This window comes from Ictalurus furcatus, chromosome 13 (genome assembly GCF_023375685.1).
Source record: "Ictalurus furcatus strain D&B chromosome 13, Billie_1.0, whole genome shotgun sequence".
NCBI lineage: Eukaryota > Metazoa > Chordata > Actinopteri > Siluriformes > Ictaluridae > Ictalurus > Ictalurus furcatus.
In genome coordinates, this window is record NC_071267.1 from 12190507 (window position 1) to 12211710 (window position 21204).

At 40.5% G+C, this 21204-nt stretch overlaps 2 protein-coding genes across 2 annotated transcripts in view; one reads left to right on the plus strand and one right to left on the minus strand.

The window, feature by feature from the left end:
• Positions 1-12538: 12538 nt before the first annotated feature.
• On the plus strand, positions 12539-15910 carry LOC128617372 (cell death-inducing p53-target protein 1-like). The gene is made up of 5 exons (XM_053640454.1): positions 12539-12634; positions 13535-13687; positions 14612-14659; positions 14740-14878; positions 15050-15910. Exons 1-5 carry the CDS (start codon positions 12550-12552, stop codon positions 15156-15158), a joined length of 534 nt encoding a protein of 177 aa, XP_053496429.1. The 5' UTR covers positions 12539-12549; the 3' UTR covers positions 15159-15910.
• Positions 15911-17255: 1345 nt separating this feature from the next.
• mrtfba (myocardin related transcription factor Ba) overlaps positions 17256-21204 on the minus strand; it is a 30478-nt gene continuing 26529 nt past the window's right edge. Inside the window, exons 14-16 of the mRNA XM_053640451.1 lie at positions 20986-21120; positions 20812-20872; positions 17256-20066 (exon numbers count right to left, since the gene is read on the minus strand). Of these exons, the coding sequence (XP_053496426.1) occupies positions 19573-20066; positions 20812-20872; positions 20986-21120 (690 nt within the window). The 3' untranslated portion in view covers positions 17256-19572. The remainder of the gene's footprint in view (positions 20067-20811; positions 20873-20985; positions 21121-21204) is intronic.

The window sequence follows — 21204 nt, forward strand, 5'->3', positions numbered from 1 at the left end:
TATGGTAGTGTGTTTTTTTTGTTGTTTGTTTTTTGTTTTTTGTTTTTTTGTTTTTTTTGGTTCAACTGAAAATTGTTGGGTTTTTTTTTTTTTTTTTTTTTTTTTTTTAATCCCTTACTGTTAATCTTTAGACACTTTAGAGTGACTCTTGGCTCAAAACATAGTTGCAGGGTGAAGTTATGCAAGTTTACAAATATTCAGTCATGCAAAAATAGTCAGACTCAAACTTTTAGTTCCATATATTGAGCAACTCTAGCTTCTGAATTCATCCATCTTGACAGCTACATTTTGCTAAAATCTTCTGAAACCTTAATGCTTTACATCAATAAGAGGAGCTGTTATAACCCAGTGCTTATAAATAAAGTTTGCACAGCTCTTGGTCTCCTCAAATTAGAGTTAAATATGAGTAAACATAAAATACAGATGTTTCCACAGAAAGCAACACACAGACGCCTCACAGTGGGGGATCTGAGATTGGGCGGTGCAGGGGTCAGTGAGTTCTCACTCTGGGTGTCCTCAATTCACACAAGAGCAGAGAGTGAGTCTTTGATTTACCAGGCCGCTGCATGCCTCTGTCCACACCTTCTGCGCTGAATGTATTGTGTGTTTGTTTTTTTAGGGCATGACTTAGAAACCAGGATGGTGCCAAGTTGATAAGTGTAGCTCCACCAAGCTACGTGAACAGGCAGGTCTATGCCAGGTGAACCCTGGCTTGGGCATTCACCCTAAACACGTTTGTGCAACACACAAACACACAAACACATGTCAGAACCTCCCTGCAACATTCTTGCCTGCCCAGTCTCCTCTGATTTATAGTGATGAAGTTTTTAGTATTTGAATGCACTTTCATTAACCTACACACTATATGCCCAAAACTATATGGACACCTGGACATCACACCTATGAGATTGTTGGGCATCCCATTCCAAAACCATGGGTAATAACCATGTTCCCTCCTTTTGTAGCCATAAAAGCTTTTCATTCTTTTAGGAAGGCCTTCTATAAGATTTTGGCTTGTGTCTGTAGGACCTTGACCTTCGGTCAAAAGACCATATGTGAGGTCAGGCACTGATGTTGGACGAGAAGACCTGGCTCACAATCAACATTCCAATTCATCCCAAAGGTGTTCAGTGGGGTTGAGGTCAGGGCTCTGTGCAGGTCACTGGAATTCCTCCACACCAAATTCTTCAAACCAATTCTTTATGGACCTCATGTTGTGCACAGGACACAGTCAGGCTGGAAGAGGAAAGGGCCTTCCCTAAACTGTTGCCCCAACATTGGAAGCATGCACTTGTCTAACATGCCTTTGTTTGCTGTAGCATTAACATTAACGTTCACTGGAAACTAGCGGCCCAAACCCTGAAAAAAGCCTCAGATCATTATCGCTCCTTCAAACTGCAAACGTTACTGTTGGCACTATGCATTCCAGTAGGTAGTGTTTCCACTGCACCAAAGTCCAGTGGTGGTGTGCTTTACACCATTCCAGTCAACACTTGGTGTTGAGTATAGTGATCTTAGGCTTGTGTGCAGCTGCTCAGACACGGAAACCCATAAAAGCTCCATAAAGCTCTCAACGCACAGTTCTTGTGCTGATGTTGCTTCCAGAGGCAGTTTGTAACTCTGTAGTGAGTGATGCAACAGAGGGTAGTTGATGTTTACATTCTACATGTTTCAGCACTCAGCAACCCTGCTCTACTGTCTAGTACTGGTCTAAGCTGTTGTTGCTCCTAGATGCTTCTATTTCACAAGAATAACACTTATAGTTGAACGAGGCAGATGTAGCAGGGCAGAAATTTTATGAACGAACCTCTACTACAGTCACTGAGCTCTTCAGTACGACCCATTCAACTGCCAGTGTTTGTCTATGGAGAGTCCATGGTTAGGTGTTCGGACTCAGGATCGAACCAGGGAGCAGTGCTACCTGCTCACCACCATGCCGCCCTCAATTCATAATCACATTGTGAAATGAAATTGCATTGAATCATGAGGTCCATAGATATTCCCACCCCCTAGTGTTTTAATCCAGGACAGAATGTTGTTATATAAGCAGCCAGCCACTCAGCCACTCATCCGTTCACTTCCTCTTCGGCTGTGGGATGAATCTACAGCATGGGCACTGCACTCCACATTGCCGGGGGACAAGGCCAAGTGAGAGTCTCTGTTCGCAGTTCCTGTGTCAGCGTGAAGCTTGTGTGTGTGTAAAAGTGAAAAAAAAAAATGCTGTGCTGCATATCATAATGACCGTGACCAAGAAGAGGGGAAGTAAGACTAGGATGAATCAGAAACAGTGAGTGTGTGTGTCGATACCTGATGTCAAACCGTGCCGAGTGAAGTAGCAACTGAATGAAAGGCTGTGAGTCAGCAGGAAGTGAAGGATTCAGGGCGTGCTATGATCACTGTGTTCTGTCATACGAGAGGCAGAGGGAGAGATTGTAGATTATAAATGAGCTGGTTTAAGCCCTGGACTCTAATTCTAGGGCAACACTAGCCTTTATCCTAACACACAATCGTATCTCCCATTGCACTCCAGTCCTACAGGTAAACAAATACACTTTTGGCTCAGTAACTGGAGTCAATGTGGGATCCATTCAGAATCATAACAGGCAGTTTTTTATTATGTTCATGGTGCCACTGTGCAGCTTCAGCCTGCATTTCAACAATGCTACTGCAAATGCATAAAAAAAAAACATCTATTCAAGAAACAATGTTAATACACACTCACCGAGCACTTTATTAGGAACACTATATTAATACTGGGTAGGGTCTCCCTTTGCACTCAAAACAGCCTCAATTCTTCGTGGCATGGATTCCACAAGATGTTGGAAACATTCCTTTGAATGGAGATTCTGGTCCATGTTGCCATGACACGTTCTACCACATCCCAAAGGTGTTCTATTGGATTCAGACTGTGACTGGAAAGGCCACTGAAGAACATTGAACTCATTGTCATGGTCATGAAATCAGTTTGAGACAACTTTTGCTTTGTGACATGGTGCATTATCATTCTGGAAGTAGTCATTAGAAGATGGTAAATTGTGGCAGTGAAGTGATGCACATGGTCAGAAACTTGATGGCACTGACTGGCATTGACAGGCCAATAATGTGCCAAGAAAACATTCCCACACCATTGTGTGTGTGTGTGTGGGTGGGCTTGGCGGTTAAAGCTGATTGATTACTAATTGGAAGGTCGGGGGTTCAAGCCACAGCACTGCCAAGTTGCCACTGTTGGGCCCTTGAGCAAGGCCCTTAACTGTCTCTGCTCCAGGGGTGCTGTATCATGGCTGACCCTGCGCTCTGACCATAGCTTCCTGACAAGCTGGGGTATGCAGAGAAAATAATTTCACTGTGTTGTAATGTATATGTGATTAATAAAGACTCATTATCATTATCATTATTACACCACCTCCACCAGCCTGACTGTTGACACAAGGCAGGTTGGGGTCCATGGATTCATGGAGTTGGTGCCAAATTCTGACCCTACAATTTGTATGCCTCAGAAAATCAAGATTCATCAGACCAGGCTACATTTTTACAGTCTTCAACTGTCCAGTTTTGGACAGTGCCCACTGCAGCCTCAGCTTTCGCTTCCTTGGCTGACAGAAGTGGAACCCGATGCGGTCTTCTGCTGTTGTAGCCCATCCGCCTCAAGGTTTGATGTGTTGTACATTCTGAGATGTTTTTCTGCTCACCACAGTACAGAGTGGTTATCTGAGTTACTGTAGGCTTTATGTCAACTTGATCCAGACTGGCCATTCTCTGTTGCCCTCTCTAATCAACAAGGCATTTCCGTCCACAGAACCGCCGCTCACTCGATGTTTTGTCGTTATTGCCCCATTCAGAGTAAACTCTAGAGACTGTCGTATGTGAAAATCCCAGGAGATCAGCAGTTATAGAAATACTCAAACCAGCTCATCTGATACCAACAATCATGCCACGGTCAAAATCACTGAGATCATGCTTTTTTCCCATTCTGATGGTTGACGTGAACATTACCTGACGCCGCTGGCCCATATCCGCATGATTTTATGTATTGCACTGCTGGTACACGATTGACTGATTAGAAAATTGCTTGAATGAGTAGGTGTACAAGTGTACTTAATAAAGTGTTCAGTGAGTGTACACACTCACCAATGCCAATAGGTCTCCAAAATACACTTACATACTCCAGGTTCAGCAAAATGTAGCAGGGAATTTCAGCCCAACATAACAACTGAACAAAAACCTGAAATAATTTTAGATCTCTCTTTTTCTCTCTCTCTCTTGAAGTTAATATGTAGCCAATTCATCTGCTGGAATGCTTTAGGAGGTGGGAGGAAACTGGAGAACCCAAACCCACTTGAACATGGGGAGAACATGCACAAAAACTCCACACAGAGAGTAACCTGAGATCGGGATAAATCAGTTACTGAAAATGACTGAACAAATGAATGAATGTTACATAGTGCTACTGGAGACTTCTTGCATAAATTTTAAATAAACATTCTCCTTACAGAAAGCTTCAACATAGCAGCAGTTATGCATATTTCTTTGTTAAATTGCAACACTACTTATCTTTTTAAATGTTTATTGTTAGCCTTAAATTATGGGAGTATAAAAGAACTGTGATTTTATTTAATTCAATTCAATTCAATTTTATTTGTGTAGTGCTTTTTACAATTGACATTGTCTCAAAGCAGCTTTACAGAAATATATAAACACAGGATACAGATTTTAAGTGTGTGGATTAATCCCAATTGAGCAAGACAGTGGCGAAGGTGGTGAGGAAAAACTCCCTAAGATGTTATGAGGAAGAAACCTTGAGAGGAACCAGACTCAGAAGGGAACCCATCCTCATCTGGGTAACAATCTACAATCTAAACTACTGTCAGAGCCATGTCGAACACCTTCTGACCAATCATAATCAAGAATTCAACAGCTCTAAGGTTACATACATTTCTATGTCATTAATAACAAATTTTAAGGTTTTAAATTGTACATTTTAATGTCGATATTGCACATAAGATTCAAACAAAATTCTGTCAGGCTGTTATGCAAATGTGGACATTTCTGGTAAGCCTTAGGTTTAACATACAAATTTTGGTAAAGGTTGTGATTTATACACCTGTCTCTTATGGCCTTTGAAGACTTAAACATGTCCATTTTATGAACACAACTAGACTCAGAAATATACCAGTAGGATATGTAACTAATTATGAAACATATGAATAGAGACAGATATAAACTGATACGTACTGGTCGCCAATTAGGTAAGTTTAGCAGGCTCAGCAAGATCACACATGATTATGATTAGTTAATTAAACCAAAAATTCCTTAGCCATTTGGGGAGAAACTTGTTAATGAACTGATAAGATATTGAACAACTGTGTTTACTGTATTGAACCACTGTAGGCCAACAGGGTTAGTCCAGCTCCTCCCTGGTCTAGCACACCTCATTTAATGCATCAGTAAATCACCAAACTGCACTGGACTCTAGCCTTTCAGGACTGGAGTTTATACCTACAGATGAGTTTATAATCAGTGTCTATCTGATCTGTGACAGACATATGAGCATGTGTTTTAAGTGTTAGATTGTCTAGACTGAACCAGAGCAAAACGATGGAGAGCCTGAGAGAGTGTGTATGATGAGAGTGTGAGACAGAGAGCAATATGTCATCCTTTGCTTGTGTCTGTATGCAGATGACAACAGTAGGGCCTGATTGGTCCTTTCCTTCCCTCCCCAAACACAGTCACTGCTCCTCCCTTCAGCGTCTGCAGAGAGCCAGAATCACAATCCTACTACGTCACAGACAAACCAGCACAGCTGCACACAACACAACACACACAATACACACGTCTTACTATCCTTGTGGTGTCCTTCCATTGGCATAAACCTTTTGAGTTCATATATTTGTTTGTTTTTAATACAAATTGTGTGTGTGTGTGATTCTGACATTTTTTATTTAAACAAAATAAGACATTAAAAAAATTGAAGTGAATAACATTGATTATCTCGTTACAATGGCACCTCTCAAGGGGTTGGATATATTAGGCAGCAAGTGAACAGTCAGTTCTTAAAGTTAATGTGTTGGAAGCAGGAAAAATGGGCAAGCGTAAGGATCTGACTTTGACAAGGGCCAAATTGTGATGGCTAGATGACTGGGTCAGAGCAGGTCTTGTGGGGTGTTCTTGTTATGCAGTGGTTAGTACCTACCAAAAGTCCAAGAAAGGACAACCGGTGAATCGACGACAGGGTCATGGCACCCAAGGCTCATTGATGTGCATGGTAAGCGAAGGTTAGCCCGTCTGGTCCGATCACAGAGAAGAACTACTGTTGCACAAATTGCTGAAAAAGTTAATGCTATGATAGAAAGATGTCAGAACACACAGTGCATTGCAATGTTCTGCTGGGAAAACTTGTGTCCTGGCATTCATCCGGATGTTATTTTTACACGTATTACCTACCTAAACATTGTTGCAGACCAAGTACATTCCTTCATGCCAACAGTATTCCGCAATGGCAGTTGCCTCTTTCAGCAGGATAATGCACCCTGCCACACTGCAAAAATTGTTCAGGAATGGTTTGAGGAACATGACAGAGTTCAAGGTGCAAATTCCCCAGATCTCAATCCGATTGAACATCTGTGGATTGTGGACAAACAAGTCTGATCCACGGAGGCCCCACCTCACAACTTACAGGACTTAAAGGATCTGCTGCTAATGTCTTGGTGCCAGATACCACAGCACACCTTCAGAGGTCTTGTGGAGTCCATGTCTCGACAGGTCAGAGCTGTTTTGGCGGCAGAAGTGGGACCTACACAATATTAGGCATGTGGTTTTAATGTAATGGCTGATCGGTGTATAATGCTTAGTATAAAGGCACCAAACTGTATGTTCCTGTAGCTTCAGAGTACCTTTAAATCTTTACATTAACAAAGAAAAACACAAGTGGTCATTGAGCTTCTCTTAACTAAATTTTTGAGTGTGTCACCCCAGTGACTATGAAAGGTCTTTTTTTTTTTCTGAGTGTAGGGGATTTTTTTTTTTGGCTCCTTTAGTTCCGGCTAGAGGTGAATAAAGTGTGAAGAGTATTACCAAATTACTAAACGTAAACACACCACACAGACACAGTATATGTTAGAGATAAAACTTCAGTTCCTCTTTCTTAATAACTTAATAACCACAATTTAATACCACACACTGAACACAGGGGTGAAAAATACTTCAGCAATTATACTTAATCACTATACTAAAGTATTAATACATTAAAAACATGTATACTTATTTAATTACTTTTCCAAAAAAAAAAAACAACAACACTTTTTACTCCTTATAGTTTTATTTATACCTTCAAAGTATTCTGTATAAATCACAAAGGTCTCTCCTCTCAACAAGCCAACTGCTGCGTACTATGCTTGAATCCAACAGGCTCCGCTTGGCATCTAATTATTTCCCTTCATAGCGTCCAATCAGGTTCATCACTGTAGATAAAAATATCAAGAATCATGTCAGTTTGTTATCGGCTGTGACCTTGTCATGTTACACTATAGTTTGTGTTATACATCCGTGTGTGTCTAAATATGACCAAACCATGGGACTGCAGTGTGGAACCCGAGGATGAGCATCCCTGACCCTACCTCAGTGAAATATTTCTATCAGCTGGAATAGAAAAAACTCCTATAAAATGAAGTGTCATCTTTTCCAACCTTGAAGGCATGAACTCTATCTAATTAGGAAATGCATGTTAAGACAAGTTTAATTAATTTTCTAACATTAACTAGCTATATTTACCAAAGTTAGCCTGTTTTCTTTGCTATTGGCAGGTTCCAGTAGCTAACATAATAGCATAATAGGCTAGTCAAGTCCAATTCTAGCTAATGGTAAATATTGCAGACTTGATGTTTTCAAACAAAAGTGTATGGTACGTAGTAAATTAAACCAAAAAACTTTTCACATGAAAACATGACATTAACTTGTCTATTTTCATCAGTTACTTTTGAATCTTTTTAATACCTGAGAACATTTAAAAGTAGCAACTTTTTTTTTTTTTTTTTTTTTTTACTTTCACTTGAGTACATTTTGAACGAATACTTCCACTTTTAATTAAGATTTTGACATTAACTATACTTTCTCAGAACTTTTTCAACTCCTGAACAATCAATAGCTGGCCACATCCCAAATCTTCCTCAAGCTGAACAGAGTATCTGCTGAAGCTGATTGGATAATGCATGGCTCCCAGTGTGGACAAGACCCGCCCACCGTAACGTCATCACCAAGGGTCTCGTTTGGCACATGTGTCTGCTGTTGAGAAAAGAGAAGTTCTGTGTGTGTGTACAAGCTGAGAGACAAAGGAGGGGGAGGTTTTTAGAGACACTAAAAACAGCACAAGGGTCTTTTACACAACTTGCTTACTGTTTAACCTTCATACTTCAAATCACTTTCTTTGTTTTCCTATTTATTTGAACTGTCTGCTTTTCTGTTAGCATGTTTTGTTAAAATAAAGTGTTGGTAATTACACAGTAGTTGTTAGAAACAGAGAGTAAGAGTTGAAGGGGCTAAAGTGAGGCGAGGGAGAGGTAGACATTTCTGGCTTGTGTGCGTCAGGCTTTTCGTTCCCCTCCCATTACTCATAGTGAACAAGCAGCTGCTCCCACTGCAACAGGAAGTGGATCTCAATGTTTTCATTCACGCATATACACCTCCCTCCCTCCCTCCCTCTCTCTCTCCCTCTCTCTCTCCCTCTCTCTCTCTCACACACACACACTTGTACATTCCTGCTGTAGTCTGACCAAAACACAGACTGGGCTGGTCTGAGCCCATCTTTGCCAGCTGGTAATTGCTGCTAGAAATGAAAGAGTTTTTGAATGGTCACTACTAATGCTACAAATCATTTTAAGAAAATAACAACAACAGGTCAATTTAAATATTCTCAAACATTTATTGAGCAGTTTTCCAGCATTATCAATAATTTACCAGCTGGAAAATATGGTCTACTGGTGTCTCCAGCTCTTCCTTTGTTTTGGCAGCTGGTAGACGGTCAGACCAAACTGGATTTTTCAGCAGGACTATTTTATTTAAATCACACAAATATCTCTTGCAGTTCCACAAACCACAAACTTACATGATCCCTTTAAAAGACCCTGTGTGTGAGTGAGTGAGTGAGAGAGAGAGAGAGAGAGAGAGAGAGAGAGAGAGAGAGAGAGAGAGAGAGAGAGACTGGTGAGGGTGGACCGTTATTAGTTTGCTGGTTAATATTTCAGTGTTCTGGGAGTGCAGTGTGTTCCAGCACAGCTCTCCACATCCTCACACTCACCTCCCTGAACAACACTGACCTCTAGGGCCCAGGACTAGGAAAGACTTGGAGACTCCATAGTGAGGTCTTGGTATTAATCTAACATGTTGCAATTTGCATGACTTCATAACTTTTGATTGGACTTGAGCTTGCATATACATGACCTAAAACTCAACATGGATTTGCACTTGAGACAACTGGACTTTGACCAGAAAATATCTTACTGAATTTAGTATGTTCTGATATGTAAACAGGAGAAGGAAATAAATGTTTCTTCAACACCAACTCTTGAAAGGTTTCTCCAGCTATGCTACTATAGCCTAATTGAATTACACCCTGATGAAACGAATAATCTGCTAGAACCTAGCTTGGATAAGAGGGTGCAATGACTTGAGACTCAAGGTCAGTAACTAGACTACGAGTGAACCCGTATATCTGATTTTCCACCACCATATCCTTGATCATAGAATTTTTATTGAAAATTTACATTTTACATAACACCCCACCCAACAACCCCAACAACCAAAAGGGGTAAACAAAAAACAATAAACAAACAACCAAAGAAGAAGAAGAAAACACACACACACACACACACACAAAAACCTAATAAACATAAAAACCCAAAACAACAACAACAAAAAAAAGGGGTAAGATGATCAGGAATTACAGTCCACCTCTCCTCAATCCACCACCAGGGTGCGTACATCATTGAAGTAGGTAATAAATTGTGCCCATTTTCCCAAAAATGAGTCACCCCTGCCTCTGATGTTGTACTTGATTTTTTCAAGTTTTAAAAAGAAGATTAAATCTTTAAGCCAGACTGATATAGAGGGGGGTTGTGGAGAGGTCCAAGACAACAGTATTCTGCGCCGAGCAAGTAACGATGCAAAGGCCACAACACTAGCTTGTTTATGGTTCAGAGGTTGACGCTGAGATGGAACACCAAAGATGGCAATTAAAGGACAGACATCTAATCTTAAGAACGTCGGACTAGTTCCGAAGAAAGAGTTCCAAAAGTTCTGTAATTTGGGACAGAGTGCAAACATATGACTGAGGTTACACGGCGAAAGTTTGCATTTTTCACACGTCAGGAACATTGGGATATATTTTAGACAGTTTACTTCTAGAGAGGTGAGCTCTACGGACCACTTTAAACTGTATGAAACTAAGTCTAGCACAGGACGAGGCAGTACGTATATTATCTAACGCTCTGCCCCAGTAATCATCCTCAAGCTCCAGGCCCAATTCCTCCTCCCAAGCACCAATGGTTTTGATATTGTAAGAATTGTCCTGTGACCAGATCGTTGCATATATCCGTGAAATAATTCCACCCTTATTAGGATTCAGCTTGAACACCTCTTCCCATGCAGACTTTGTAGGTAAGGAGGGAAAACCAGCGAATAGGGAGGAGACACAATGCCTAACTTGAAAGAAACGAAATAGGTGAGACGGAGGCAGGCTGAATGACGAGGATAATTCAGAAAAGTTTGCAAACACATTATTAATGAAAAGATCCTCAAAGCGTTTCAGACCCTTCTTTTCCCACAAAGAGAACGTGGAATCCATAAAGGAGGGGGGAAAGAGGTGGTTATTACATATAGGTGCCATGGTTGAGGCCGAGATGGATTTAAAATGACGGCGAAACTGATAGAAAATTTTTAGAGAGGTACATACTATTGGATTATCCGTGTATTGTGAAAGGGCTGTAGGAAGGGAGGAGAACACCATAGCAGGGAGGGAGGTTGAAGTACAAGACTTCGCTTCTAAGTGGCACCATGGAAGAGAGGGGGCCTGCACCCAGAGCACCAGTTTCTGAATATTAGCCGCCCAATAATAATACATAAAATTGGGCAAGGAAAGGCCACCACTTAGTCGACTCCTCTGAAGTGAAAATTTGGAAACCCTAGGAGTTTTCCCTGCCCATACAAAAGAGGAAATTAATTGGTCTATATTCTTGAAGAAAGATTTGGGTAAAAACAAAGGGATGGACTGGAAAAGGTAGAGGAATTTTGGAAGAATGTTCATCTTTACTGTGTTTATTCTACCAAGAGGGGATTCCACCACCATATCCAAACTTTTTTGGAAAAAATTACATCCAATCAGATCATTTGAATTGTGATTTAAAATACTTTCATTAAAAAAAAAAAAATAAAAAAAAATCAGAATCATGAGGTCAAGAAGTAAAATACATTTGCTTAATTTCTGAGCATTGCATTCTGTCTAAATAAACTTTAATGATGTAAATAGTGATCTATAATTACATAAGGGTTCAAAGAATAGCCAAACCACCAAACCAGTCTAAATCAGTCAGTATAAAAGCAGTCTTGGATGCTTTGCATCTGCCCTTTTTGAGCTAAAATCTTTTCCGACACCGTTCCTTTATAGAAAGTTGAGAATAACAGTCTCCACCTTCTTCTGGGTAGCTCTTTTCCCATTTCATGTAAACAATTTGACTATGGAAATACATTAAAATTAATACGACACATGTACTCCACCTCACACTGGTACCATTAGACACCACACCAAACAGGTATACAAATGTGGACACAAACTGTGTGACTGCATTTCCTGAAATTTGTGTTGCAGCACATGACTGTATGAGATACCTGTTAACCACAGGAATATTACAGGAATAAAATCAGGAAGTCACCTCAGGCAAATGGAAATAACTGAGTTCATCCAGTAAATGATCAGGCATCTCATCAGGCCATCAGTCAGAAATAGTGAATAAAAATTTGTTATTAAAATGATGTTCAGTACAGGGGGTTAGGGTATATACATGAGATTGGGTTAATAGACAGGCTCAATCTGGAGTGACACAAGGACTCGCTGTTACATCTTACCCTCATCTGGTAATGCTACTGTTTATTATATTTCTCAACTGGTTTTGAATGCTTCAGCTAATATGCTTTCACAGATTACCAAGAACCAATCCTGTGGGTAGAATATTTAAAGCAGGCTGTTCAGTGTAATAAATGGAAAGTTATTGATGCACAGAGAAACCAAATTGATCCATATTCATTTGCATGCTTGACCTTGTGAAAGAGCAACACAGGAACCATCTGAATAAGCAAACACTGGGACAGTTTTAACACAGCTCTCAGTTTACATTCTGTAGAGATAATAAAGTGTCTTCAGCAGGGCTTAGTGATAAACATTACAGGTATGTGACAGATGATCCACTGGCTGATCAGTTCAGGATTTGGTTTGGCAGTGAACTGAGAGGAATGGTACACGAGGAGGACCAGGTGGAGATGGACTCCACAGAAATGTGGTACATCATGACTAGAAAGCAGCAGCTCCAGAGTCGGCATACTCTCCTGCTGGAGCTGCAGGGGTTCCTGAAAAACAACAACTTAAGAGAAGGTAACCAGTCTTTTGTGTGCAGCATTTTGGTCATCCAGAATTGATTTAAATCACTGTGATGGAAATGTACAAGTATAAGGAAATGTATTTGAATCCTGTAACCTACTTACTTAAGGGTGAGACAAATGAGTTTTACACATTGTTTATTGCAAAAAAGGTGTGACAAAAATGTACAATTTTTCTACCTAACCTACATTTCGTTCAAAGGAAGCGCTTAAAGAGGGTCTGGATTACTCTAGAAAATGTTTTGATTCAATCATGTTGCAATTTTAACTTTTCATTTGACTCACCCTTGATTAATAGGCTTTACTTTTAACTTGTGTTTTATTCATTAATATATTTATCTGCTTACTTAATGCAGCTAAATGATACTGTAGCTGGCAGGAAGGACAGAGAGTAGCATTGCAACCCCATACGTCCAGAGTCCCCACTTTCATCCTGAGCTCAGGTTACTGTCCGTGTGGAGTTTCATATGCTTTCCCCATGTTTGTGTGGGTTTCCTCTGGGGTTTTTTTTTTTTCATTCTCTGCATCCCAGTAGGTGGATTGGCTATGCTAAATTGCCTTTAGATATGAATAAGTATGTGAACGTGCGTGAGCATGGAGCTCCGTGATAGACTGGCGACCCATCTAAGACGTATTCCTGCCTCGCTCTCAGTGTTCCTAGGATAGGCTCCGAATCCAATGTGACCCTGACCAGGATAAAGCAGTTAGTGAAAAAGAAATAAAGAAAGAATGAATGAATGCTACTGTTTATGTTCCAGACAAAATAAAACAGCAGGTTTGTGATGAACAAATATTAAAACAAACAGGGCTACAGTAACATGGTTATGCTGCACATCTGCAACAACCAGCTCCGAGTTGTGTTTTAGTTCCACATGATAATAGTATCTACTTTTAGGAAGTTTTATGCGGAAAGAGGACCAAGAACTGTCTGAGCTGGAGCAAATAGAACAAGAGGTACAGGCCCTGTCCGAGAGAGAGAGGGAGCTGAGAAACGCAAAGAAACAACAATCCACCATCACAGAAATTACAGAGGAGTCGTCTGCCACTGGTATGTTTCCAGAGCTACTCTAAGTGAGCAGTTTGTGTGTGTTTAGACCTAAATGATCCTATATTATATATCATTTAACTACTTTATTCTGAACCCTGACAAAGAAAGTGCTCACCAAAGATTAAAATTTTTTTTAAAAATCAGCCTGTAACTACAGTAGTACACAAGATTTCCAGGAAACAAAGTCCTCAGACTGCTTTCACTGCTAACAAAAGACTTATCTGAAACTTTGTGTGCTATATGCTGATTTTATTACCTTTATTACATCTCACTTCTAAGAGGGGCATTTTTTTTGTTACACACAGTGTAATCAAATTTTTACCCATTTATTGGATGAATTTTCCTTTTAAATGATGGTTCCTTTTACTCAATCATTAACTGGTCTCTTTTGAGGGGTGGAGAATATCTCTGTATGCTTATGTCACGTCAGACGCTGCGCAAAATAAATAAATAATTCTAGTCAGGAAGCATGCGTGTATCCTTGACCCAGAAGCCTCCTATTATCTCATAAGTCTAATGAAATTTTACGTCCTTGGAGACGGCAAGCTTTGATCGATTTGCAAGTGACATGCTGAAGATATAAGAAGTCGAGTAGGCATCAGTTAGAGCACTGGGAAGCCCAACATGGGCTCAGCAGAGGGGTGGGGTCAGTTAGAAGAGGAAGGCTTGTCAGTGTTTTCCTGACAAACAGCAGCAGGATCTAAAATGTACCAACTGTTCCTTTAAGTTATACCAGTTCATTTTTGTCTGCAAAAAAAAAAAAAAAAAAGGTCAACAAAACTTTTAACACCCCCAGAAATACAAGCACAAACAGTACAATATATAAAAACTCAAGCAGAAGAAAAAAGAAGATCCAACTACTTTGAGTGTGCGTCTTTCCGAAATCATGAACATAATGTAATAATGTTGCATTTCACCTTTCAGTCCAGAAGCCATCAGATGAAGAGCTGAGCCCCACTACACCTGAACCAGGTACTGCAGTGTCACCTAAAAGGTCAAATACTTGTAAAATCAGAGTAACACAAAGACTCAATAATGATTTCCTGCCACAGAGGTGGTCAAGGTGGTCGACCTGTCATTTTCTCCAGCTACGGTGCAGTGTCCCACCTGCCAGCAGCACGTTACCACGGAGATTCAATATAAAGTGGGAAAAACATCCTTCCTCCTCTGCTATCTATCCATACTGCTGGGGTGAGTCACTATGTCTCATTATATCAAAATTCAGAAAAGTAGTATCTACCGAGTCGAATCTCAACAGCACCGTAAAGTTTCATTTCAACACCGTGAAAGTAAGCCTTTTTCTGGTGTACATACTTAAGAGTAGTGTATGTTTGTATTTAACCTACCATTCAACACTTGCAGCTGTGTAGGAGGATGCTGCCTGTTGCCCTTCTTTCTGAACTACTTTAAAGACACCTGCCACTTTTGTCCCTCCTGTCACACGGAAATCAACATCGTCCCTCGGATCTAAAGCGTCCACTGAAATTACAGCTGTCCCCAAAATGTACTGGCCTATAAAGAAGAGATATGGTTTTAGGATGCGGGACATTGAACAACTGTGGACTGAAAATCTCACTGAAGCTTATTTTACTGTACCGATTTACTCTTCGTTGCATATTTGAAAATCACAGAATATTACATTTCCAAACATCAAGAAAATATTAACATTCATATTATAGATCAGTATTATTGATCAATTTGGATATAAATTCAGGCATTCACACATTTACATTGTGAAGATACAAGAATAAAAAAATATTTTACTCGCATATTAATTTTGAGATAACTAGACACTGTTATTAGATTCATACCTTTAGTAACGTAATGTTACTAAAAAAAAAAGGTTCTTCTCACTTCCTTTAAGAACAGAAAGTTTGCTTATATCTAGTGTAATATCCGTGAATGGATTTTAAGACCGGTTTAGTGTACTCACCCAAATTCTGTACAGGATATACAGACTACGGGAAAGGCAAATAAGATAGCAAATGAGCTGGTTAATCAGTGGTCAGGACACAACAATATATTGTGTATGCAGCCTTCAGTCAGTGTAAATATGACCACACATCCAGAACAAATAGGATTAGACCTAACTCTACCAAATCCCTTGTGAACACTGTAGAATATTAACATTTTGAAACATATCCGAAACACGTTCTGTTTCATATACTTTTGTTCTAAGCTGTAAATAGATCTCTGTTGTAAAAACAAACAAACAAAAAATAAATAAACCCCACAGAAACGCTTTTTGTACTTCATTCCTCTGGTATATTTAAGAGATTCTGAAACATTCTCTACAACAGTATGTTCACAATACAGCAAAGTGAATTGACACATAACAGCGTATGTATACTCGTATCTTTTAAAACTATTCACAAAATAGAGCTTATGGATGCACTAAACATGTATAAAAATATGTATTACATCCATTCCAATATGTACACAATGTGCAAAACGTATGGCATACAAATGATGAGTGCTCCTCCGTTTGGAGGATGTAGAGAAGTGGTAGTCATCAGGTTTATCACCCAGTGTTGTCACCACTGATACTTTACACATTAACAATGTCGATAAAAAGTATTACATTTTGAAAATAAAGTCCAGCAGTAGAAAATGGGACCAGCCGAATGGTCAAATAAAACAAGTAACAATTGCGCAAAAATAGAAAGCAGTGAAAAATGGGTTGGCTCCACAAGACCACTGGGTTAAAAAAAAAAAATAAATAAAAAAATAAAAAAAAAGAAGAGGAGAAATTGGGAGTTTGCACTTGTCTGCTGAAAAAGTATGGGGGGGGGGGGGGGTAAGAAGTGTTGCTCAGCCAGCTGCCTAGTTCATATGCTCAGCACGAGTCACGGAGGCTAAATTTTATTGTCCGCGCTGGGCTTTAGTATCCTCAAACAGACTAAGCATTAACGCAAACAGTAACTTAAGACCAATGCAATGTGCTGAGATTTACCACATTCTGCATGCATTACAGTATCAAATTAAAGATGATGAAGTTATTGCTTTGCTCTTCTTATGTCAAAGTTGAATTGCCTGGAACGCTATAGCCTCTTCAAGTTTTGTGCCGACACGATTTCAAAGCAAACGTTAACCTACTTTACAGTTTGAGTCGACTCATTAAATACATTTCCCCAAACAATTCATAAACCACTTACATTAAATGGCATTATGCATGATTTATTTGGCCTCTTTGGTAATTATTTCATAAATTTATGCTTCAGTATCAGCCCCAAACATTACATCAGGCATCACTGAACTAAAAAAAAATAATAAAATAAATAAAAATCAGGCCATCAACAGTAAAATGGCAATGTATCATTGAAACTTATTACACATTACTAAATACATTCCCAGTTCTACAGCCAGCAATTACAGCCTATAAGATGAGACTCATATTTGGCATCATTTTGTTTACTGAAGAGGCCACAACTTGGACGATGTGTGGGGTGAACAGTACGAAGCCATGATGCAGGAGCCTTAAGCATGTGCCACTTTGATCAAATGCGTCTAAGCTGACAGCAAAAGCAAAAATGGCTGATAAAAATCACATCTGTATCTGTGAAGGTGCTCTAATGCAAAATGATTGTTTAATCAGGATGAAACATTCATCACTGCAGGTAAAAGTGCCATACAAAAAGTAATTCCACAAACCGACATATTTAAAGCAAATTTGGATCAAACGTACTGTTACTAGCTTCAGACACATTGTTGAGCCAGAGGTCGGTTAACACTGAGGAGTCATTGATCCGGACAAGATGTAAAACTTCAAATAAAATTTAAAAAAAAGGCATTTCTCTTAGAGCTGGTGAAAACATCAAACTATACGCTAACATTCCTGTACAAGTGAGACCACTCTAGATAAACACAACTCAATAAACAGAGTTTGGTCTCAGAGATGAACCCGGCGAACTGCTTGAGAAGCAAGTGCGATTTGCAACCGAACTCAAATCAAATAATTGTACGGAAAGTGTTTTAGCTGATTAAAAAAAAAAAATCACACAGATCACAGAATCACTTGTAGTCGCATGCTGCCGAGGTATTTCTTCTTTTCTTTAAAATCACATACATGTTTTCATTTAGGCTGCCAAGTTTGTTTGTTTTTTGCTCTTTTTACTGTGCGCAGAGCAGTATTAAAATGGCGGCACAGTAATACATTAACAAACAGTGAAACACAGACGCATCAGACAGTGCGCACGCACACACACACACAAGACAAAGACAATAAATGTGGCACAGACAAAAGGACAGAGAGACGTCATCAAAAAAAAAAATGCAGACCAAACGGATGGCCTTACAGGATCTAAAAATGGTCATTGCTGAGTTTGTGAAGGAATAAACATGTGAAACCACTACTGCAGAGGAAATCAACAAACCAGAATGTATCCTTTTCTTTCCTACTAAACTGCCACTAAGCTGCCAAAAATGTTTAACATGCAGTGTTAATGATAGCAAAATATGGCGCATGAATATCTTAAACACTAATGGCGTCACCTGGACCTCTGGCTAACAGTTAAAATAGCCTTAACAGTGTGAAGCTTTACAGAGCCCAAGCACTCATCCAGGCCCAGGTGCATCTGAAAACTCAAAAAGAAAGAAAATCAGAGGCACAAAGAGTTGCACAAAGAGTCTACATTTACCAAACCCTGTGTAAATAAGAAGAACAAGTCTATATAAGTTATAGTGCCCTTTCAGGCTGCATGAACACCACACCCACTGCTCTTAGTGTCAGCTGTCAATTTTGTTCATTTCCTATAGCAGTATCCTGTCATAGAGTGCGACAGCACTGAAGAGTTCTTCTTTAAATCTACCGCATTGAACACCTGATTCAACTCCTCAGCTAATCAGCAGGGCCTTCGTGAGCTGAATTTGGTCTGAAGAGAGAAAATATATATAGATCACTGAAGGGCTGTGACCTCCAGGACTAGTGTCGGATACCCGCATGCTCATTAAAAGAGCACTGCATCTTATTGAGGGTTGTTCCATACCCCAAACGAATATTTACACCATCCTGCGTGGCATTATACATTATAGTTGTATCTTCACTATATGGTACACACAAGCTCTGTAGTTGTTAGAGCACTGGCCTTGCCAACCAGGCAACATTCCTCATATGTTCTTATTGACGTCAAGTGTCTGACACGCTCAGTTTCTCACACACACACACACACACACCCTCCTGCGCATACACACAAGAATGGCCTGATACAACAGAACAGTTTTGTGAGGAACCGTTGTCAGACTGAGCATGGTAGATGCAGAAATCTACCCACTGATTTACCCGATTGAAATACACAGGGTGCCTAGTAAAAACAGGTGAATTTGAGTTTATGGGATAAGCAATCCATGTTTTTCTTTGAGGACCAATAGAATAATGGGTGTCAGTGCACTAATCTGACTAATCCAATGGTTACTGTCTAATGTGGAGTCAAAATATCTTTAATAGGATTGTGTCCCGATTCAAATTAGTTAAAATTGGCCACAAAGGTATTTCTAGACTGCGCAGAGAACAACTGAGTCAATGGCACATGACTATGAAGAGAACAGTATACGGGATCATGTTGTGAAAGATGTGTTCCCACTTTAGATGGCACAGAAAAGAGAATGTAGCCTGCACCAGAAGTAGCACATGGATGGCCCCTTGTTCCCGTAGCGCCATATTAGGACATTAGTCTGAATGATGAATGAGACAAACCGCAGTGCACTACAGGACAAGAGCAGAGGAAACCTCTCACATCATCTACTGAGCGAATCTGTGCTCTGCTTTGAATAAACTAATCTCTCCTCCCTCTCTTTTGAAAAAGCCCAATCATAGTAGTTTGTGTGTGTGTGTGTGTGTGTGTGTGTGTGTGTACGCTCACAAGAGAGAATGAGTGTGTACAGTGCTCTCAGTCCCAGTGCAGATGCAGGTCATGTGCGTCAAGGAAATCGGAGCCGATCCCCAGTGGGTCGAGGGGTCCGATGGGCCTTGGCATGGTCAGGTCCAGCCACTCCATGCTGTCCATGCCCGTGTCCTGCAGGCTGAAGGAGGAGGTGGAGGACAACGGCGCAGATGGCTCGTTGAAGCTCAACTCAGATGTGTCCATAGGGGAGTGGGGTTGGTCCAGCAGCTGGCTGTGCAGCTCTTCTAGAAGCCCCAGAGTCCTGTGCTCTGGCTCACCCTCGCACCCCAGCGTGCCCTCCAGCAGTGCCTCCAGCTGGTTGTCTGAGGCCAGCGAGGCCAGGCTGGGCATGGGCTCCACCAGCAGCGCCGGCGGCGGTGCCATCTGCACCTGAGCAGGGGGCCGAGACAGGGCAGTGTTGACAGGTAAAGTGGTGATGCTGGCGGTGACTGGCATCAGCTTAGGCACAGAAGGCTCCTGCTGACTGAAAGGGGTGATCTCTGCAGGGGCAAATGGCATTCAACAAAAAGCACAAGGTCAAGGTTGAAAATCTAAAAATGACATGAACACTGTGCTTTCACAACTGAACCCATTGGCATGATATTAATATTTGTTCCCAACCTGCTTTTCAATCTGATGTCTATCTGTAGCAAATGTGTCGTAACCGCAGACAAGAACTGACAGATTTTACTTGCGAGTTGTTTTCCGTCACAGGTTTTAACTGACAGTGTAAAACATTCATTTCAGCATAACATATTATGGTTATATCAAACTGTCAGACAGTGGCACTGGATAATAGTGCTTCTTATTCCTGAAAAACTGGTTCAACTCCCATGTAACTGTACAATTAGTACATAAGTCCATAATTATATCTAGCTATATAATGATGTACGTAATTTAGGTATTAACTTCTGACAATGTGCACATAACTCAATTCTCAATCAATTTTGGCATTTAAGGCGCCAGTGTTTGAAACAGCAGCTTTGGTAGGACACACTCTAATATCCGTCTCATCCATGTTTTAGTGTAACATTTGCAATTGTAAATGTGTCACAATGTTAAACATTTAGTGCCCGAATATAACAACTACCCTTAGACATCCATTGAAGTAAATTGGTCTTCTGTTCTTTTCACAGTACAGAAAACTCTTGCTTGTGGGAATCACGCATACACAACAGACACAGTTGATGAATTCTGGGTTGACAAATGACGGCCTGTTCCTTTAAGCCAAGAGCACATACATACCTCCACTTTCAATGAGAATATCAAACAGATCATCCATTTGCTGACTGGTCGCTGTCGGGAACTGAATCACAATAAAACCACAATTAGAAACTGTTAATGTTGGTCTTAGGAACAGCAGCAGATGGGAGTCTGCAGTGTGTTTGTGTAGAGGTGCATATAAATGTGAGATGGGACCTGTGTGATGGCGGCTGCTTGCAGGCTGCGCGTCTGTTTAACAGCATCCTCGTAGGGAGGTGGCTCTCGGCTCTTGGGGGCATGACTGAATGCTGGAGATGGCAGGATGAAGGCAGGCGAGACCTGAGAGGGGGACTAACAACACAGCTACTTACACACAACACACACACAAAAAACCTGCGCATCGGCATAACGCATTTATAATGGCTTTTCTGTTAC

What these genes read in the sequence shown, in the direction of transcription:
- LOC128617372 (XM_053640454.1), top strand. Translation starts at nt 12,550, where the DNA reads ATGACTAGAAAGCAGCAGCTCCAGAGTCGGCATACTCTCCTGCTGGAG. An exon ending in AAACAACAACTTAAGAGAAG is followed by an intron (nt 12,635 to 13,534) that starts GTAACCAGTCTT and finishes ATCTACTTTTAG; the next exon opens with GAAGTTTTATGCGGAAAGAG. An exon ending in AGAGGAGTCGTCTGCCACTG is followed by an intron (nt 13,688 to 14,611) that starts GTATGTTTCCAG and finishes TTCACCTTTCAG; the next exon opens with TCCAGAAGCCATCAGATGAA.